The sequence below is a fragment of the Muntiacus reevesi genome, chromosome 10 (genome assembly GCF_963930625.1).
Source record: "Muntiacus reevesi chromosome 10, mMunRee1.1, whole genome shotgun sequence".
Lineage (NCBI taxonomy): Eukaryota > Metazoa > Chordata > Mammalia > Artiodactyla > Cervidae > Muntiacus > Muntiacus reevesi.
In genome coordinates, this window is record NC_089258.1 from 8229440 (window position 1) to 8249006 (window position 19567).

The 19567-nt window shown below is 39.6% G+C and overlaps 1 protein-coding gene across 5 annotated transcripts in view; it reads left to right on the forward strand.

Moving 5' to 3' along the window:
* The window catches only part of UBAP1 (ubiquitin associated protein 1), a 66963-nt gene that overhangs the window by 39080 nt on the left and 8316 nt on the right, over positions 1-19567 (forward strand). For 3 of the 5 annotated variants that reach the window (XM_065901584.1, XM_065901588.1, XM_065901585.1), the window contains exons 2-4: positions 2740-2780; positions 10468-10592; positions 17309-18232. In XM_065901584.1, the coding sequence (XP_065757656.1) occupies positions 2747-2780; positions 10468-10592; positions 17309-18232 (1083 nt within the window). In that variant the 5' untranslated portion in view covers positions 2740-2746. The remainder of the gene's footprint in view (positions 1-2739; positions 2781-10467; positions 10593-17308; positions 18233-19567) is intronic. The other 2 variants (XM_065901586.1, XM_065901587.1) reach the window with 1 other exon arrangement.

The following is a 19567-nucleotide window of genomic DNA, read 5'->3' on the forward strand; positions in this document are numbered from 1 at the left end:
TTATCCTTAATGCGGTTGAGCACAGCCTTTGTCTTCTTCTCAGTGTCGTGGTTAAGTCCATAGCAGTTAATTAACCAGTAACTTCTTATGAGTAACAGAAATGGCGTGGTAACTGTTTGCTGTTGACACTTAAACACTGCCGTTGAATGACACTTGCTGGCTAGTAGTAGGCCTTAATGTGGGGACACCTACACTGCCTACAGTGTTGGGTCCCTGAGCATCGGGACAATATACAGTGTGACTTTCTAATCAATGTAGGACGGATAAGTTGGGATGTGAAGTAAGCTAGAGAACTGCCTCCATGAGATGGCCTTGGCTAACTTAGAATCAGGAATGGGCTATTGGAAGTGGTTTTGTTCTGTTTGTTTGGTGGCTGCTTTTTTTCCCCCACTAAAGGGAGTTAATTTATTCCCTTCGGATTGTAAAAAAATTTTTGTAAATATTGGCTGTGTGGGGACTTCCTGTGGCACTCAGGCGCTTCACTGTGTTAGGTGTGGGCTTTCTCTAGTTGCGACAGTGGGAGCTTCTCTCAGGTTGTGGCGCGTGGGCTTCTCGTTGGGAGCACGGGCCCTAGAGCTCGTGGGCTCGGTGCTTGTGCTGTGTGGGCTCGGTAGTTGCCCCGTGGCATGTGGGATCTTAGTTCCTGGGCCTGGGTCAGACCTGTGTCCCCAGCGTTGGCAGGTGGGTTCTTAATCACTGAACCACCAGCGAAGTCCCCATACTATCTTAATTACTGTAACTTAATAGTAAGACTTGAAGTTAGGTGGTAAGTTCTCCAACTTTGTTCTTTTTCAAAATCGTTTTGGCTGTTTGCTTTGCCATTACATGTAAATTTTATTACTTAAAAAATTGATTATTAAAAAAATACTTTTGGTTGTGCTGGGTCTTTGTGCTGTGTATGGGGTTTCTCTGGTTGCAGCTGGCAGGTGTTGCTCTCCATCGAGTGCGTGGCTTCTCGTTGTGTGGGCGTCTCTGTTGCAGCTCACAGGCTTCCATAGTTGCAGCCGTGGACTTCAGTAGTTGTGGCCCATGGGGCCTAGCTGCTCCTTGGCTGTGGAATCTTCCCAGACCAGGGATCAAACCTGTGTCCCTGCATTGGCGGGCAGATTCTTACCACTCTACCACCAGGGAAGTTCTGCATGTAAATTTTAAAATCAACTTGTCAGTTTCTTAAAATCCTGTACAGATTTAATAATTCTGAAGATTTTTCACATGATAAGTGTGATGTTCTTACCTTCTTTAAAAAAAAACTTTTAAGTGGAAGATACAGGCATACCTTGGAGATATTTTGGGTTTGGTTCCAGACCACTGAAGAAGACAGGTTTTTGGTTGTCCTGTGCACGTAGCAGTTATGTTTGCACTACCCTGTAACCTGTTAAGTGTGCAATAATAGCATCATTTAAGAAAATAATATGTATACCTCAATTAAGAAATACTTTATTGCTAAAAAATACCATAACAATTACAGCATCAAAGGTCACTAATCACCATGACAAACATAATGAAGAAGTTTGAAATAGTGTGAGAATTACCTAAATGTGACCAGATGTGAGGTGAACAAATACTTTAGAAAAAATGGCGCCTCACTCCTTAGACTTGCTCAATGTAAGGTTGAGCATACCTTTAATTTGTGCAGAAAATCGAATTACAGTGGAGTGGGATATGCCTGCAGATCATTTTGAGTATGATGCTTTTCATTGTACGGTATGTAATGCAGGTTGGTAGAGACCATACTATAAATTCATTATTCTCATGTCTTAACTTAAAGATATAAACACTGCGTCACGGGAAATAAACTTTAAATTGAAGAACTCAGGTTGTTTGTGCAAGAGAAGGACTTTGTACCTGCTTATGTAGGGGCAAAGTGCAAAGATAGTATTCAGCTAGATGTGTGGTTTTGTGGATTTTCCTCTTTCGTGTTTCACATTTTTGGGGGCAGCATCACACACACAGCCTGTGGAATTACAGCTTGTGGGATCTCAGTGCCCTGACCGGAGATCAAACAAACCCTGGCCTCCACGGTGGAAGCATGGAGTCTTAACCACTGAATTGCCAGGAAGGTTCCCCTTTTTGGAATTTTTTACAAAATTAAAACAGTACAAGGTGGTCCAGGTGCTAAGATTCGGTACTCCCAGTGCGTGCAGGGGGCCCGGGTTCAATCTCTGGTCAGGGAACTCGATCCCACATGCCATAACTGAGAGTTCACATGCCACAGTGAAGAACGAACATCCTGCATGCTGCAACTGAGGCCAGCACAGTCAGACAGATAGGTAAGATTGAACGTCATCGACTCCCTAATTCAGAAGTGTCAGTCTTAACAGTTACAGTTCATTGTCAATAAAAGGTCTGTATTTACACAACTGAATTAAATGGGATGGCTTAAAAATCTTGAGAAAACTGCCAAGTATTGACATTTGTAGTTTATGTCAGGAAGATAAGTGTTTAGTAAGGATTTTTTTTGACAGTTTGCATATAAATTGGTTAGTGGCCAGTTTGCTGTTCTAATATTTTGTTTGTTTTCAGAACATGTAGATTACAGGATTGTTTTTGTATAGAAAAGTGGTTTCTCCTCCTTTCTGCTTTCTGTTTTAAGACTTTGGGACTGAGAAGTTTGAGGTTGTATCAGTCCTGGAACCCTTTAGTCTTCTGGGGGTTTTTGGTATCTAAATTTTCTTATGATGGTTTGTTTATATCCCCTTGAGGTGTAATGTGGCTAAGACATATTTCTTTGTTTTTCAGGTTCTAAATGGCTTCTAAGAAGTTGGGTGCAGATTTTCATGGTAAGTGGACTGTTAGATATTATGGTTTAAGTTTTGATCTGATCAGAGAATTTGAAATCACATTAGTAAATGTCCCTTTTTGTTTATTTAAATGAGCCGATTGAGAAAAATAAAGTTGTACGACAGTGTAGCATATATGCATTCCATTGAACTTCACATATAACTTTAATATTGAAGCATTTCTTCAAATGGCTAGTTAAACTTTTGAGTGTCATTGTGTTTATTATACTCGAAACTAATGGAGATGGGCAGGGAGCCTGTTTGTTTTTATTGTTCTTCAGCAGTATTTTGAAGTAGTTACCATGCCCTTTCTTATTCGCTAGTCCATCTCTTCTCCATCAGGTATGAACAATTCTAAGCCTTTAATTAATGTTTTATAATGTTTTGATTTAGGTATTTTCCCCCCATAAAAAGAAGTAATTTACTACAGATGAGGCATGATTAGCAGGTCAATATATTACAGAAGTATTGGTAGTTGTAATGACAATTCTGGGCTTCTCTGGTGGCTCAGCAGTAAAGTATCTTCCTGCCAATGCAGGAGACACAGGTTTGATCCCTGGGTTGGGATCCCCTGGAGAAGGAAATGGCAACCCACTCCAGTATTCTTGCCTGGGAAATTCCATGGACAGAGAGCCTGGCAGGCTACAGTCCATGTGGTGGCAAAAAGTTGGACACGACTTAGCAACTAACCAGCATGAATTACAATTTTGCATTTAATAACTAATAGTTTATCATCTTTTTCTGAGATAAAACCTTCCAAAATGATTATATTAATAAACTTTGTTATCTGTGTTTGATAGGAATGAAAGTACCTAGGAAGTTAAAATTAGACCATCTTTTCATAAGTAAAAGATAAGAAACACCAGAAATATCCAGATAACACAATTATTTTAAAAGGGGTTTTTAAAACTATTTAAAACTATTATTAAAACTATTTAAAACCATTTAAAAATTATGTCATTGTAAAAGTGATTTGTTAGACTGAATGGCAACATGTATCATTATGCTCTTCTGATCTAAAAATGTCACTAGCTGAGTCAGAGTAGTACAACAGTTAACTATGGTTTTTAACTTGTTTATATATTTTACACAACAGCTTTAATATTTTGAACCACCGCTGTGCATATGCTTACATACATTGCTTGCATATGTTTTGTTAAATCCTTTTGGAACAGTCATTCAAACTCTGAAATTTGTATTCTGTGTAACGGGTCAGGCATCAGATCTTCCAGATAAGCTAACTCCGTTAAGGATTATTACAGGACTTTTCCAAAGTATTCACATGATATAGAGAGGCAGATCTTAGTTGCCTCTGGGTCACTTTTTCAAGGGAAAAGAGAGGACAGAGCCAAGGAGAGAGGGAAGACCTAGGAGAGAAAAGAACAAGGAAACTCCGTTTTCATTGGAGTGAAAATAAGTTGGACTTTAGTTTATTATGTATTCCAGCTAAACAGTCTAGAGAGAAGATTGTAATTCTGATCAGTAAAGATTAAATTTTTAAGGACTTCCTCCTCTTTACATTCCTAACCAAAGTATTATTGTTTAAATGAGACATTCTATCCGAGTAAAATTTGAGAAGATTTTCTCTCTTTGGCTTCTGCTTTAATTCGCTGAGCTCCTACTTGAATTTTGGTGGCCTTTAGTTCGGTTTTTAAAATAAAGAATCTTATTTTTTAGATACCATGTAGCTTAAGGAATAGAAATTAAAGTGAATGAGTGGAGAATATTTAATAGGCAATCTTGTAGGCATTTGAATGCAAGAAATCAAATTCCGCCTGGCCTTTTACAAGGCTGAAATTAGAAACCCAGGAAATCATGTCTACAACTCTGTCCATCTCTTGTGCTCTTCTCTGCGGACGTGCTCCATTTTTATTCTGTTTATAGGCTTGCTTTCTTGACCTACTTGTGTAGAGTGCACAGGGCCAAAAATGGCCTCCCTAGTTATGTTTGCTTCTTGATACTTGATTTTTGAACTTAAGTGGCTAGCATCATATAGCTAAAGTTTTTGTATCCCTTGAGTATCTGATTTGACACCATTTAGTTTATGAGCCTCTGGGTTGGTCCCCGCTAAGTTAGGTATTATCTGGTTGGGGATTAGAGAGAGAGAGAGAGAGAGAGAGAGAGAGAGAGAGAGAGAGAGAGAGAGAGAGAGTGTGTGTGTGTGTGTGTGTGTGTGTGTGTGTGTGTGTGTGTGTAATTCTAGGTCATTTGAAGTGTGCACAAGGAGGTAACAGTTGCTCTCATGACTGAATATGAAAATACTTTTTAAAATTTAAATATTTGTGCTGCCTGTATCTTATACTATGCTGTCTTATAACTAGTATTTTATTTTTCTTCAAGTTCTTTCTTTTCAGCTGAGATTGAACTTCTTTCACTGTCATCAGTAACCATATACACCTAAATAATAGAAAAAGAGATATAGAAACTTTCCAAAGACCTTTAAAAATATTTTTCTTATAGTATGCAAATTGCAAACCTTTGGCTCAGTTTAGAGCCGGCCTTTCTGAATGTCAGTCTTTAATTTTTAATTAATTTTCCGCTTGTTTTATCTGAGAAAAAGTTATTTTCCAGAAGTGAATTTTAAAGGATTTTTAAAAAAATATTTCAACAAACAAATGACTTTTTAGTATCTGGAAAAATGCCTTGAGATTCTAATTTGAGAAAAAAATGTCTTTGTAATTGGGCTTAATAAAACTAAAAACTCCCTCCTTTGAAAGGCCAAGCTGTCATATTTATGACTGTTTTTAGCTAACTTTTAGAAATATTTGTTTTGCTCTTTGTGTAATTTTTACTAAGATATTGAATTACTTTTTCTGCTGAATGATAGAAAAAAATGTATATATTTATTTTCTGGCCACACTGTATGGCGTGTGGGATCTCAGTTCCCTAACCAAGGGAACCTGTGTCCCTGCAGTGGAAGCTCAGAGTCTTAACTCTGAATTACCAGGGACGTCCAAGATTGTTTTAAAAGTTGATATGTTACTGCTGTTTTTTAAGTAACAGTGTAATATAGAGAAGTCAACCATCCTTTTATCATTTTCTTCTGTACATAATATGATGCCCATCTCCCCTCTTTTAAGATTTTAGCTTTTGTTTGCAACATTTTGATTATGAGGTGCCCTGGTGTGATTTTTCTATGTTCTTACCCTGCTTGGAGTTAGCTAAACTTGGATGTCCTTTACTACTTTTGAAAATTTGTAGCCATTATCTTCTCTCTCATTTCCTTTGCTACATATATCTCTCTCAGCCTTTTGAGACTAACCACATGGGCATTAGGCTCTTTGCTATTGTCCCAGAGATCTCTTAAGACTCTGTTCCATTTTTTTTTCTCTTTGTGTTTTAATTCTTTTAATTTCTTTTGACCTAATTTCAGTTCCTTTAATTCTTTCCTCTTCTGAGTATTTTCTTCTGATTACCATAGCCTGGCTTATTATGAACTATCAAAAATTTTATTCTCTCATACTGAATTTCCATTTGTTTACATTTATCTCTCTTTATTTCCGTTTCTTTGTTGAAATTCCCCATCTGCTCACACATATTCACCTATTCCATTGGATCCTTTAACACATTGATTACAGTTTTTTTAAAGTTCTCTGAGAATTCCAATATCTTTGCAGTCCCTGCATTTGGGTTCTTCTTTTGATGATGGATCACTTTTTCTTGCTTTTTTGTGTCTTATTTTTGATCTAACGCCAGACCCTGCATATTAAAAAGCTGATTTTGTAGGTTATCTTGTTTTTTGTTAGAGTGTGAATGACGTTTTCTTTTGGCTACTTATCTTGTAGTGATACTTACATGATTGTATGTGTGTATGTGTACATGTGTGTGTGTTTGTCTTTCCATTTATCTATAGATCTGATTTTGCAACTGTTAACCTCATTTACAGCTTTAAGGTAATGATAGTTAATGGAATTGCCATTTTCACCTAATTTTAAATTTGATCTAGTCTTTTTTAAAAACCTCAATTTGAATGCACAGTTCAAATCTGCATTAAGCGTAATCCGTTTGCTACCCTCTATTAGGAATTTCTATCCCCATGTAGAATTACATTTTTTTTTCCCAGAAAATCAGGCAGGTTACAAGATCATAAACAGCAATTTAGAAAGAAAGGAAACAGAATGAAACCATCTCAGAATTTATCCTGAGTCATTTACACATTCAGCCTGTTTCCTTCTACCATGCCATAATGGCCAGCAGTGTGCAGAAACTGACCTCAAGGAACAACCCCTCCATCAGAGATGTACTTTGCCTTTTTAAATGAAACTGAGGGTAATGGTCTCAGATGTTTTAGGAGGATCTTCAGTAATAAAGAATGAAACTAAAAGGTACTTGGGTTGAGCCAGAAAATTGTTAGCCACAGTGCTTAATTCTCTTGGCCATGTGGTTGAGGTTTTATTGAATCTATTTAATAATAAAATGTATTGAGATACAAGAGAAATTGATGTTTTTAAATAGATATTCTGATATATTGGCTAAAAATGAATAGTTCCTAAGGTATATAGTTGGTTATATTTGTAAAAATATTCTTCGTAATCCTCAAAGCAAACTCATTCAGTTGTACTAATCTCTGTCCCTTATTCAAAAAGTTGCTTTTTGTTGCTGTCTGTTAAATCCCTTTTGCCTTTTAGCTCTAACCCCTCCTCCCAATAATCATGAAACTTGTTTACTCATTCCCTGTTAGCAAAGCCTGGGGGGAGGGGGCAGAAGGTTAGAGAATGTGCTAAATCACCCGGGCATTGGCTTTGTTAGTGAAATGAAACTGCTTTTTAAACCAGTTACCTGTAATTGGTGCTGATAAAGGGAAATCTCAGTTGTTTCAAGGTGTTCTGCTTGATCTGGTCCGTCTCTAAGCCAAGACCTACTTCCATTTACAGAATAGAAGTCGTCTGTGTGCATCTATAGCACTGTCATAATTTTCTAACTGGAAGGTGTGCAGGGAAACTGAACACCTTTCTTTAAAGATATTATCATTTGGCTCACATATCTTCAGTACTTTTTTTTTTTTTGTAGTTTCCCCCCCTCAACTCCCCATTACCAAACTCTAAAAGAACTATTCATTTAAGAAAATTTTGTTAGTATTAAATGTGGATAGGTTTTCTTATATTTGTTTATCATATATGCACATAAGTATTATTATACATAGGAATTTTAAAATATGTATGTGTCATATAATTAACCTACTTTGTGTACTTAAAATTTTCTTAAACAGAAGACTTAATTTTGTGATTATTAACTTGACTGTAAGTCTTCCCAGTGCTGCTTAGAAAATACTGGTTCAGCTTTGTTTCCAGTTAATCAGGGACCTAACTGAAGGTAGATTCTTTCAGTAACTTTTGAGTACCTGTTTTCATGGAAAACTTCTCTACAAGGTAAACAGGTAAAACTTCTCTACAAGTAAAAAGAGCCTTGCTTTTGATCTCTGTACTGTAAAGCATTTTAAGTGGCAGAAGGTTTTAGTGTTGTAACCAGGGTTTTGTTGGCAAGCTGTGATGGTACCTGATTGTTTGTTTGTTTGTTTTGGTACCTCTGTTTGGTACATTTTTGTGACTTTTTGCAGAGCCTTACAAATGTGCTTACATCTTGCATGAATATCTGTTAAAATATTTTCATCACTAGTTTTGCCATTTTAGGTAAATCATTTTGAGTTTTAATAAATACCAAGAGAAGTATAAGACCATGTGGTCTTCAGTCTCATTGAGCAGATCTCATCTGCTGTATGTTACGTTGAGCCTAGGAGATGTGGATAGGAATTTGATTAAAGTCTTGATCCAAGTCTTTGGTGGGGGGTGGGCAGGGAGTATAAGGAAACAAACTATTAATAATGCAGAGTGGTAAGACCTGTTCTGAGATTGAGAAGGAAGTTTTTCTTAAGCTCATTCTTAAAGAACAAGACATGATTAATCAAATAAATAAGGGTGGGAATGTGACAGTCATTGGTGCCTGAGAAAACACTTATACAAATATGACCAGTTTGAAAACTGCGAAAATGTTAACAGTTATGGTTGTGCTTCAGAAAAATTACTAAATTGAACACAGTTGTGGATTTAATTTACTATCTGAGTGAGAGACAGTTAAGATGTTTTAATTCTAGCCAGAGGTTATATGGGAAAGAGGTGGAAGCTCTCCCCCAAGGGTAGGAACAGGAGCCTTCTTTCTTTTGGAGGTTTCAGGTATATCAGAGCCGTGTCTACTGCTCTTGGGAAATGGGAATGATGACAAGATTACAAATATATCTTGACCTTGATAAGTCTTGAAATCTACAGAGTTTTTATCAAGAGAAGCCTCTTCATGGAAGATGTGTAATTGTCTTAATCTGTCCGTGAGAATACTCCAGAAGATATCCATGTGTGAGACCCAGAAGCAAGCCTTATTCTGCTAGCTGCTAATATTCAAAAAGCAAAATTTATCAACTGTATTTCATTGTCCCTGATACTTCTGCCAGCAAGTTAGCCCCAAACCTGATCAGAAGAGAAAAGATGGTCTGATTTGGAGTGTATACCTAGTAAGATTCATAGACAAGAACGACTTCATTTTGTCTGATCCTATCAGTTTATTATAATGTCCCATCTTTCTGTATTACTCATCTGTGATGGACAGAGAACATTTAGGGAGCTAAAAGCAGTTCAGTTGTGTATGGTTTGTGTCTCCTGATAATCCTCGTCTGATTCCCCTGGTGTTGTCTGGTTTTCCTTCCACATCTCCAAAATATCACTTAAAAATTTTTTTTTAGAATTGTTCTATGTGTTAATTAAAAAATGATCCTTACTGGAGTAGAGAAAGCCTAACCAAAGAGGTTCTTTTGTGGAAATTCTATCAAGATTCTGTCATCCGTTCAGCAGTATTTAATAAGTGCCTTATATGTGCTGGGCAGCACTGTAGGTTTTGAGACTACATCAGTAAATAAAACTTAAATTCTTGCAAGTTACTTGTACTCTATTGGGCAAGACAGACAATAAATACAATTAAAATGAAAATTATATAATATGTTAGAAGGTAATAAGTGCTATGGAGAAACAGATAGTGATGTGAGCTTACTGTGGTTAGGGTGTGGGTGTAATTTTTTAAAGGGTGGTCAGGGTAAGCCTCACTTAGAAAGGGACATTTGAGCAAAGACTTGAAGGAGGTGAAGGAGTAAGCCGTGTGACTATATGAGGGAAGAGCATTCCAGATAGAGGGAGCAGCCAGTGCAGATTTTTTGAGGTAATTTTGACCACGTCATGGTTGAGGAATAGAGAATCACTGTGACCTAGTGCAGTAAGCCAGGAGTTGAGGGCAAGACAGGAAATGGGCGTTTGGGGAGGCCTTTTAGGTTGCTGTGAGTACTTTGGCGTTTGTGCCAAGTATTCGTGAGTGCTAAGTCGCTTTGGTCCTGTCCTGCTCTTTGTGACCCTGTGGACTGTAGCCCGTCAGGCCCCTCTGTCCATGCCAATTTCTCCAGGCAAGAAAACGAGTAGGTTGCCATGCCCTCCTCCAGGGGATCTTCCCAACCAAAGTAAAATCAAGTAGCCTCAAGTGGGAGTTCTTCCCTAGAGATCTAGGGTCAGAAGAAGGTAAGCAGTCAGAGAAGGAACTCTGTAACTTCTAGTCTTAGGATAGCATAAATTAATGTTATATCCTAGGCATAAGATTATACAAAAACAAATAATAAGTTCTTTGCTGATATTTTCTACTTTATTTTTGATTGTAGGGACTTTCAGTTACCTTGATGATGTCCCATTTAAGATAGGAGACAAATTCAAAACACCAGCTAAAGTTGGTCTTCCTATTGGCTTCTCCTTGCCTGATTGTTTGCAGGTTGTCAGAGAAGTACAGGTAAGTGGTTATTTTTAGTTAAAGTTTAGTACATTTAAAATTTTAAGGAGTAAGAATTTGATGTATAGTGCAATAGAAAAGAAAAAAGCTTCTCTTATTTACGTTTCTGATAGCTCCTGTTATTGCTTGGCTCACATTGTCTCTTACACACAGGCATGCACATGTGCCCGACCCCCCAACACCTCCGTATATGTTTATGTATCTTTTACAGATCTTGTATACTCTGTTAGGTTGTATGTTCCTGGGGTTCTGTACCTTGCCCAACACAAATTCCTATTGCTCACCTGACTTGCTGCTCCTCTTTTCTTCTCTGAATGTGCTCATTACCTTCTTGGTCCCTCAAGTTACGTAGTATTTTCTCTCTGATGTGTTGCCCCTTTGCCGTTCAGTTTATCCTTACCTTAGTTTTTCACCTGGGCTATTTCCGTAGTCTCTTTAATGGGCTTCTCTGCTTACAGAGGAGCTTACAGAATTTTCCTTCTATTTTTCATATTGTTTCTAGAATAATATTCCGGAATATAAAAACTTACAATGATTCACCAACCCTTACTGAATCAAGTCTAGACATAAGACTATGGTCGAGTGCCCTAGCTTATCACCTCCCCCACACTGGCTCCAAACCAGGACACTGGCGGTTTGTCGGATGTACTACATGCACTGCTTGTCTGTATCACGCTTTTCTCGTGAGTGCTTATATCCGCTCGAAATAGTCTCCTCTTTCTCATTATACTGAAAGTGGTTTGCCTGTTAAAAATCTATCTGTTCTTCTAGACTGTGCTTAAATGCCATTCCCGCAATAGCTTCTTTTTCAGTCCTTGCATCTCTAAAGCTCAGTTATATATAAGTGTATAAAATTATACCTTGAAAGCAGCAAATGCCCCCATGCCATGTGACTTCCTACACTTATTGAATGCCTGCTTTTGAGGGACACTCTGCTGTGGCTGAGGATAGAGACAGATGCCTTACACTGTCCTCAGGAGCTTACAGTTTAGAGAAGAGGTTATATGGAAAAACAGAAGGGTACACTACTCACCCAAATACTTATTTCTGTGACTTTAGATTTTTAAAATACAACTTCTTGGCAAAGACGGGGAATTTACTGAAGCATTACCATGTTACTCTAAAGTGCATTCTTTGGGAGAAAAAAAAGACTTGGGAATTCCCTGGCAATCCAGTGGTTAGGATTGTTCTGTGCTTTCACTGCTGAGCACCTGGGTTTGATCCCTGGTTGGGGAACTAAGATCCTACAAGTGGCATGGCACAGCCAAAAAATAGTAATAAAAACTTCATTTTTCTTCTAGTCTTTAGTAGGGAATAATCATTGTGGAAGAACTTGTTACATTTTTAAATAATAGCTTTATTGATTAATAATTCACATACCATAGAATTTTCCCTTTTAAGGTATGCAAATAAGTGGAGTCTTTTTATTATTACATTTGGAGTTGTATAACTATTCACTTCAGTCGCTCAGTCGTGTCCGACTCTGCGATCCCATGAATCACAGCACGCCAGGCCTCCCTGTCCATCACCAACTCCCGGAGTTTACGCAAACTCATGTCCATTACCACCATCTAATTCCAGAACATTTTTATCACCCTGAAAAGAAATCCAGTGTATATTAGTAGTCACTCCCTATTTCCCCCTCGCATCAAACCCTGGCAACCACTAAATCTGCTTTCTGTTTTCATGAGTTTGTCTATTCTGGAATATCATATAAATGGAATAATACAATATTTAGTCTTTTATATATGACAGTGTATAAATACATATGTGATAGGTTTATTTTATGTAGCATGATGTTTTCAAGTTTTACCCATTGATTTTTATAGCTGAATAATTCCATTGTGTTGATATTCCACCGTTTGTTTATTCGTTCATCAGGTGATAAACTTTTTTGTTGGTTGTACTGAGCGGCATGTGGGATCTTAGTTCCCTGACCAGGCGTTGAACCTATGCCCCCTGCAGTGGAAGCTAGGAGTCTTAACCATTGGAGCTCCAGGGAAGTCCACAGTTGATAAACATTTTTGACGGTTTATAGTTTTTTGGCTTTTAGGAACAATACTGCTGTGAATGTTTGTTTTTGTGCAGACCCAAATGCTTTCAGTTTCTTGGGTATGCACATAGGAGAGGAATTGCTGGATCATATATTAACTGTGTTTTACCTTTTGAGAAATTGCTAGACTGTTTTCCAAAGTGGCCATACCAGTTTATAATCCTTCCTACACTGCATGAAGTTTCCAGTTTCTGCATATCCTTGCCAACTTTTGTTATCACCTGTCTTTTTTATTATATACATCCTTATGGGTGTGCAGTGATTTCATGTTTTTTTTTTTTTTTCTTTTTGGCCTCACGGTGTGGCATGTGGGCCTAGTTTGCTGACCTGGGATCAAACCTGCATCCCCTGCAGTGGAAGCAGTGCATCTTAACCACGAGACTGCTAGGGGAGTCCCTCTTTTATGGTGGTTTTGATGTGCGTTTCCCTAGTTTCAGGTAATGTTGAATATCTTACCTGCTTTTGTATACTGAACTGATCCTCCTTTGGTATGGAGACTTTATTGGGCCAGAAGAGATGGCAGTTTCCCGTATGAAGTTTCACCTTGCTCTGTTTGTCTGGTTGCTTTTTCATCGGCAGCAACAAATACTCAGTAAATAGTACCCCGTGTGCAGGACATTATTAGCAACATGAGTTAAATAACACCTGCATTTTATTTCAATAGTTCTCATATTATTCACTGCCTCATTGAATCATTCAGAAAATTTGTTTAGAATCCCACATTTGTTGCCATTGTAGGCTTTGCCAGGAATTTTCTGTGTGATCTGCGTGAAGCCCTAAGGAGTGCCTGGTTCTTTGGCTGCCATACTCACAGTGCCCACTAATGACAAAAGAGGAGATCAAGGCTCCAAGCTCCGTTCCTGTGTGGGCTAGCTGAAGTGTTTTTGTTCTCTAACTGCAGATATCTCCCTTAAACTTTGACTGCCTCCGCTCTCCGGGAGGAGGTTGGGCTGTGGTGTTGGTGCTGCTCCCTCTCTATCCAGAAAGGAGTCAGATCTAGAGCCCTAAACAGGTAGCTTGAAGCTTCGTGTAAGTTTTTCATATTTGCCCTTGGGTTTCAGATTAAAAGTCATCAAAGTGAGTCAGTAAATCATTTGGCGACCTTGCACCCAGGCCCAGACAGTTTTCATTGAAAAGGAAACAGTAGTGGTGGCCACATAGGGAGGGTGGCCCTCAGTGTCAGCTTAGAGCAGACTCTGGTTCATTGATTCATGGGCTGGAATTGCCATGTAATAGCTGTGTAATCTTATAAGATTGTTATGAGCATTAAGTAAAATAGTGCATTTATAATGCTTACTCTGATCCTGCTGCTGCTGCTAAGTCGCTTCAGTTGGGTCTGACTCTGTGTGGCCCCATAGACGGCAGCCCACCAGGCTCCCCCGTCCCTGGGACTCTCCAGGCAAAGAACACTGGAGTGGGTTGCCATTTCCTTCTCCAATGCATGAAAGTGAAAAGTGAAAGTGAAGTCACTCAGTCGTGTCCGACTCTTTGCGACCCCATGGACTGCAGCCTACCAGGCTCCTCTTTTTCCAGGCGAGAGTACTGGAGTGGGTTGCCGTTGCCTTCTCCCTGTGATTTCTAGTACTCCATAAATATTAAATGCTGTTATTATTATTGCACACTCAAAAATCACATTCTTTTTCACTGTAATAATTCTCCTAATTTTTTCTGTTTTTTTTTTTTTTTAACTATGTTCCAAGTATTCTACATTACTTTGGCAACTTAAAAAAAAATCTCAAGGTTTTATTACAGAGGGAAGAAATTTCCAGTTGCTTTTGGGAGTAAAACTTCAGAGACCTGTGTTTACATGCAGTGGAAAGTTGGTCACACCTGTTTTTGGTGGGGGAAACCAGTTGCACAATTGGATTTCCTCCCTAGTTAGAAGCAGCAACCTTTGGCCAGTGCTGTTTTCTCACTGTTCCGTTAGAGGTAGAAAGGAAGCCCTGTGATACCCCAAGTGTTTTTCTGAGGCTCAGTAACTGACTCAGGAGTGTGTAAATGAACTTCTGGACATGTGCGTTTCCAGGCTTCTCTTGTGGTATTTGCAGCTGAAAGGTTTAGGGATGAAACTACTTTCTTCTACTCTGTGTTTTCTGCTCTGAGACTCTTGTCATGGTAGGCCTCTTTCCTCTCTTCCCCCTCTTTACTCTCACTGTGTCTCAGACACACTGTTCAGCTTTGTTATCTTAGGGTGAACACCAGAGGTTTTTACTCCTGTTCTAGGTGAATTTTGTTTAATAGGTAATTTTTTCCAAGTATAAAAATGAAATTTTTATAAATTGATCTATACTTGAAGCTGCAAGTGGAAACAGTGACGATTTTATTTTCTTGTGCTCCAAAATCACTGGGGACAGTGATTGCAGCCATGAAATTAAAAGACGCTCCTTAGAAGAAAAGCTATGACCCACCTAGACTGCATATGAAAAAGCAGAGACATCCCTTTGCTGACAAAGGTCTATATAGTCAAAGCTGTGATTTTTCCAAGTCAGGTATGGATGTGAGAGTTGCACCATAAAGAAGGCTGAGTGGTGAAGAATTGATGCTTTCGAATTGTAGTGCTGAAACTCTTGAGAGTACCTTGGACAGCAGGGAGATAAAACCAGTCAATCCTAGAGGAAATCCATCCTGAATATTCATTGGAAGAACTGATAGCTGAAGCTGAAGTGCCAGTACTTTGGCCACTTGCTGCAAAGAGCTGACTCTTTGGAAAAGACCCTCATGCTGGGAGAGAAAGATTGAAGGCAGGAGGAGAAGAGGGTGACAGAGGAGGAGATGGTTTGATGGTGTCACCCACTCAACAAACATGAATTTGACCAAATTCTGGGAGATAGTGAAGGACAGGGAAACCTGGTGTACTGTAGTCCATGGGGTTACAAAGAGTCAGACACGACTTAGTGACTGAACAATGCTTAAAGCTATTAAGGAACCTTGAAGTGAATTTTTGTGCAGTTTATACTGTAAAATCTTTTTTTAGAAAATTGAGGTAACATTGATTTGTAACATTGTGAAAGTTTCATGTATATAGCATTATGTTTTGACTTAGGTATACACTGTAGCACCCTTACCACCAGAATTTCATTTCCATCTCTCACTACACTGCTGACCTTCTTTACTCAATTTTTGTCCCTCGGCTCATAACTGACCTGTTTGCTCTCTGTGTTCTTGTTTTGTATGCTTGTGTGTGTATACATGTGGAATCATGGAGTATTTATCTTTCACTTTCTGACTTACTTCACTTAGTATAATGCCATCAAGGTCTGTCCATGTTGTTGCAAATGACAGAATTTCATCTTTCTTTAATTTCATGTTGTTTGTGTTTTTGTGTGTGTGTATTGCACACACATATGTACATACATAAACACACACCCCTCCCCCACATCATCTTTATCCATTCATCCATTGATGGGCATGTAGATTGTATCTGTGTCTTGGTATTGTGAATAGTGATCAACACAGGAGTGCCTATATCTTTTTGAATTGGTCTTTGTGTCTTCTTTGGATAAATACCCGGAAGTGGAATTGCTGGATCATATGGTAATTCTTTTGAGAAGTTTCCATACTGTTTTCCACAGTGGCTGTGCCAGTTTACGCTCCCACCAACAATATGTATGAAGGTTCCTTTTTCTCCGTATTCTCTCCAGCACTTGCTATTTCTTGCCTTTTTGATAGTAGACATTTTAAGGGGCGTGAGGTGATACCTTATTGTAGTTTTGATTTGCATTTCCATAATAATTAGTGGTATTGAACATCTTTTCATGTGCCTCTGTCCATCTGTATGGCTTCTTTGGAAGATTCTACTCAGATCCTCTGGCCATATTTTTATGAGGTGATTTGTTTTTGTTGAGTTTGCGCTGTAAAAATCTTAATTTGAATATGTCTAGATTTCTTAATAAGCACTTTTCCTACAGTTGGAGTACAATTTGTTCATTGTAATTTGTTAGTGGTTTAGAGCATAGAATATATTGTCACTGCCTGGGTTCAGATCCAGGCTCAACCACTTAGCAGCATCATGACCTTGAGCATAACTGTTGTAATGTTGAGAAAATCTAGAGAACTAATACATAAAAAGTGCTTAGAATCATGCATGGCACCTTGTAAGTACTTCTTAAATACTAGGGCCTGTTGTTAGTATTGAGCACATAGGACATTGTGTTAGATAACAGCGATCTTAAGAGGGTCTGAAGCCCAGTTGCTGCCCACAAGAGGCTTGTGACAGTGTTGGGGAAATGTTTTAGAGAAAGATTAAAGCTCCATGTGGGCACACGTGCTCAGCATCACATGGTAGAGACAGACACTGTGTAAGAGCTCAGAGGAAGGAACAGGCCGTCAGGAGTGCCTCACAGAGGAGCTGGCTGAGTTCTGCCGGAGCCTCCAGTGGAGAACTCTAGGAAGGGAAATGGCCTGAGGGGAGAGAAGCAAGGAAGCAGCAAGGTACATATGACCTGGGTATATGGTTAGAGATGGTGGGAGGTCTTCCGCAATAATTTCTGTGTGTAACCAGGGAGCAAAGTCTGATTAAGTCTTACAAGCTTAGGAAGTCTTAGTTTTCCTGAGGTGGGATCCTCCCGTGCACCTTAAATGCTGCCTTGTCCAGTTCCCTTGTGCCAAGGTGAGAAAGAAGGGAATTCGGTGGTTCACACCTTTCTCTGATATATCTTTGCAGTATGACTTCTCCTTGGAAAAGAAAACCATTGAGTGGGCTGAAGATATTAAGAAGATCCAAGAAGCCCAGTGGGAAGCAGAGCGCAAGGCTGAGGAAGCAGAAGCTAAAGTGAATTCTCAGAGTGGCCCAGAGGGTGACAGCAAAATGAGCTTCTCCAAGACCCACAGCGCAGCCGCCATGCCGCCTCCCATCAACCCCATCCTCGCCAGCTTACAGCACAACAGCATCCTCACCCCGACTCGGGTCAGCAGCAGTGCCGCGAAGCAGAAGGTTCTCAGCCCGCCCCACACAAAGGCAGACTTCAATCCTGCTGACTTCGAGTGTGAAGAAGACCCGTTTGATAATCTGGAGTTAAAAACTATCGATGAGAAGGAAGAGCTGAGAAACATTCTGGTGGGAACCAGTGGACCCATTATGGCCCAGTTGTTGGACAGTAACTTGCCTCGAGGCGGCTCTGGGCCTGTGTTACAGGAGGAGGACGTCCTGGCTTCTCTGGAGCGGGCCGCCCTGGATTTCAAGCCTCTTCACAAACCCAATGGCTTTGTAACCTTACCACAGCTGGGCAGCTGTGAAAAGATGTCGCTGTCTTCCAAAGTGTCCCTCCCCCCCATTCCTGCAGTAAGCAATATCAAGTCCTTGTCCTTCCCCAAACTTGACTCTGATGACAGCAGTCAGAAGACACCCAAGATGGCAAGCACTTTCCATAGCACATCCTGCCTCCGCGGTGGCATGTTCCGGAATTCCCTAAAGCCTTCCACCCAAAGCAGTGCCAGTGAGCTCAATGGGCATCCTACTCTTGGGCTTTCAGCTTTGAACTTGGACAGTGGCACAGAGGTGCCAACCCTGACCCCTCCCCAGACGCCTTCCCTGTCTGTCTTGTCTGTGTGCACAGAAGAATCAGCACCTCCAAATACGCGTCCCACGGTAAGCCTTTTAAATCCCCTGCATCACGGCGCCACAGATTTCTAAATCCTACCCAGCAGTTGCCACCCTCACATTCTTCTTTTCAGGATTTAGGGAAGGATGGGGCATAACCAAATTGACCTTGATTACATTAATTACATGTAGTTCTGAGTATTTTTCTGAGGACAGAGATGATTAGCTTTGCACCTAACCTGGGAATGATTTTTTCCTCCCTTTATCTTTTAAATCTTTTCCTTCAAAAAGATAATGTGTAGCATGTGAATGATGTTTTCCTGCCTAATCAGTTTGTTTTTTTCCCATGCTGCCTTGTCTTGTGTTTGCGTTTTTTAAAGGTTTGCTCTCTTTGTGCTTTTTTACTTTTTCCTGTTGACTTTCTTAAATATTTTTTACACTTGCTTGGTACTCCTTATTTTATCTTCTCTCTACTTCCCTCTCCTCCCTCCTCCCATCTCATTCTGCCCTGAAGCTGGTTCCTGTGTGTTTGACTGATTTGGGGTTATTTTTCTTCAGACTAGGTGGTACTTTAGTAATGGGAAGTTTGAGCCAAAGGTTGAAATTGGTATTGGAAGTTTGCCATTTTTAAACCTGTGGATTTTAATACTGCAATTACTTTTTTTTGGCTTACTACTAAGAATGATGCAGTTTTCTCCAAAGGAGGGAGAGGGGAAGATTGGAACAGATTTAGTGTTGAAGGGTAGATTGATAGAAAGATTGTAACTTGTGTCATCTTGAGTTTGGCCACCTCATGTGAAGAACTGACTCATTGGAAAAGACCCTGATACTGGGAAAGAATGAAGGCAGGAGGAGAAGGGAACAACAGAGGATGAGATGGTTGGATGGCATCACCGACTCGATGGACATGAGTTTGAGCAAGCTCTGGGAGTTGCCGATGGACAGGGAGGCCTGGTGTGCTACAGTCCATGGGGTCGCAAAGTGGACACGACTCAGCGACTGAGTTGAACTGTATCATCTTGAAGGAAATCTGATTTGGTCACACAGAGAAGTTGCATATACAGGGAGGTTACTTTATGTGGTTGTTTCAGCAGCACAGAACAACATGTTATCGTATTATAGAATAGAAGTCATAGAAGTTCAAGAACTTTTGTTATACCAGTTCAGATTTTTAAATAACAGCATATCAAGGCGGTATTTAGAGTCAGGAAGCCTGACTGAATTGGTTGGATGTCTCTGAGACCATAATCAGCCTGCTCTTAGCTGGTAGAAAAGATGAGCTCTGGCCTGCCTCAGAAAGAGTGCAGGTTCCCAGCAGTGACGTTCTTGGTACATGTTCGCTTCTGTGTGAGTGCTTCCGTTGTCGGAGAGCTTACTGCTGCC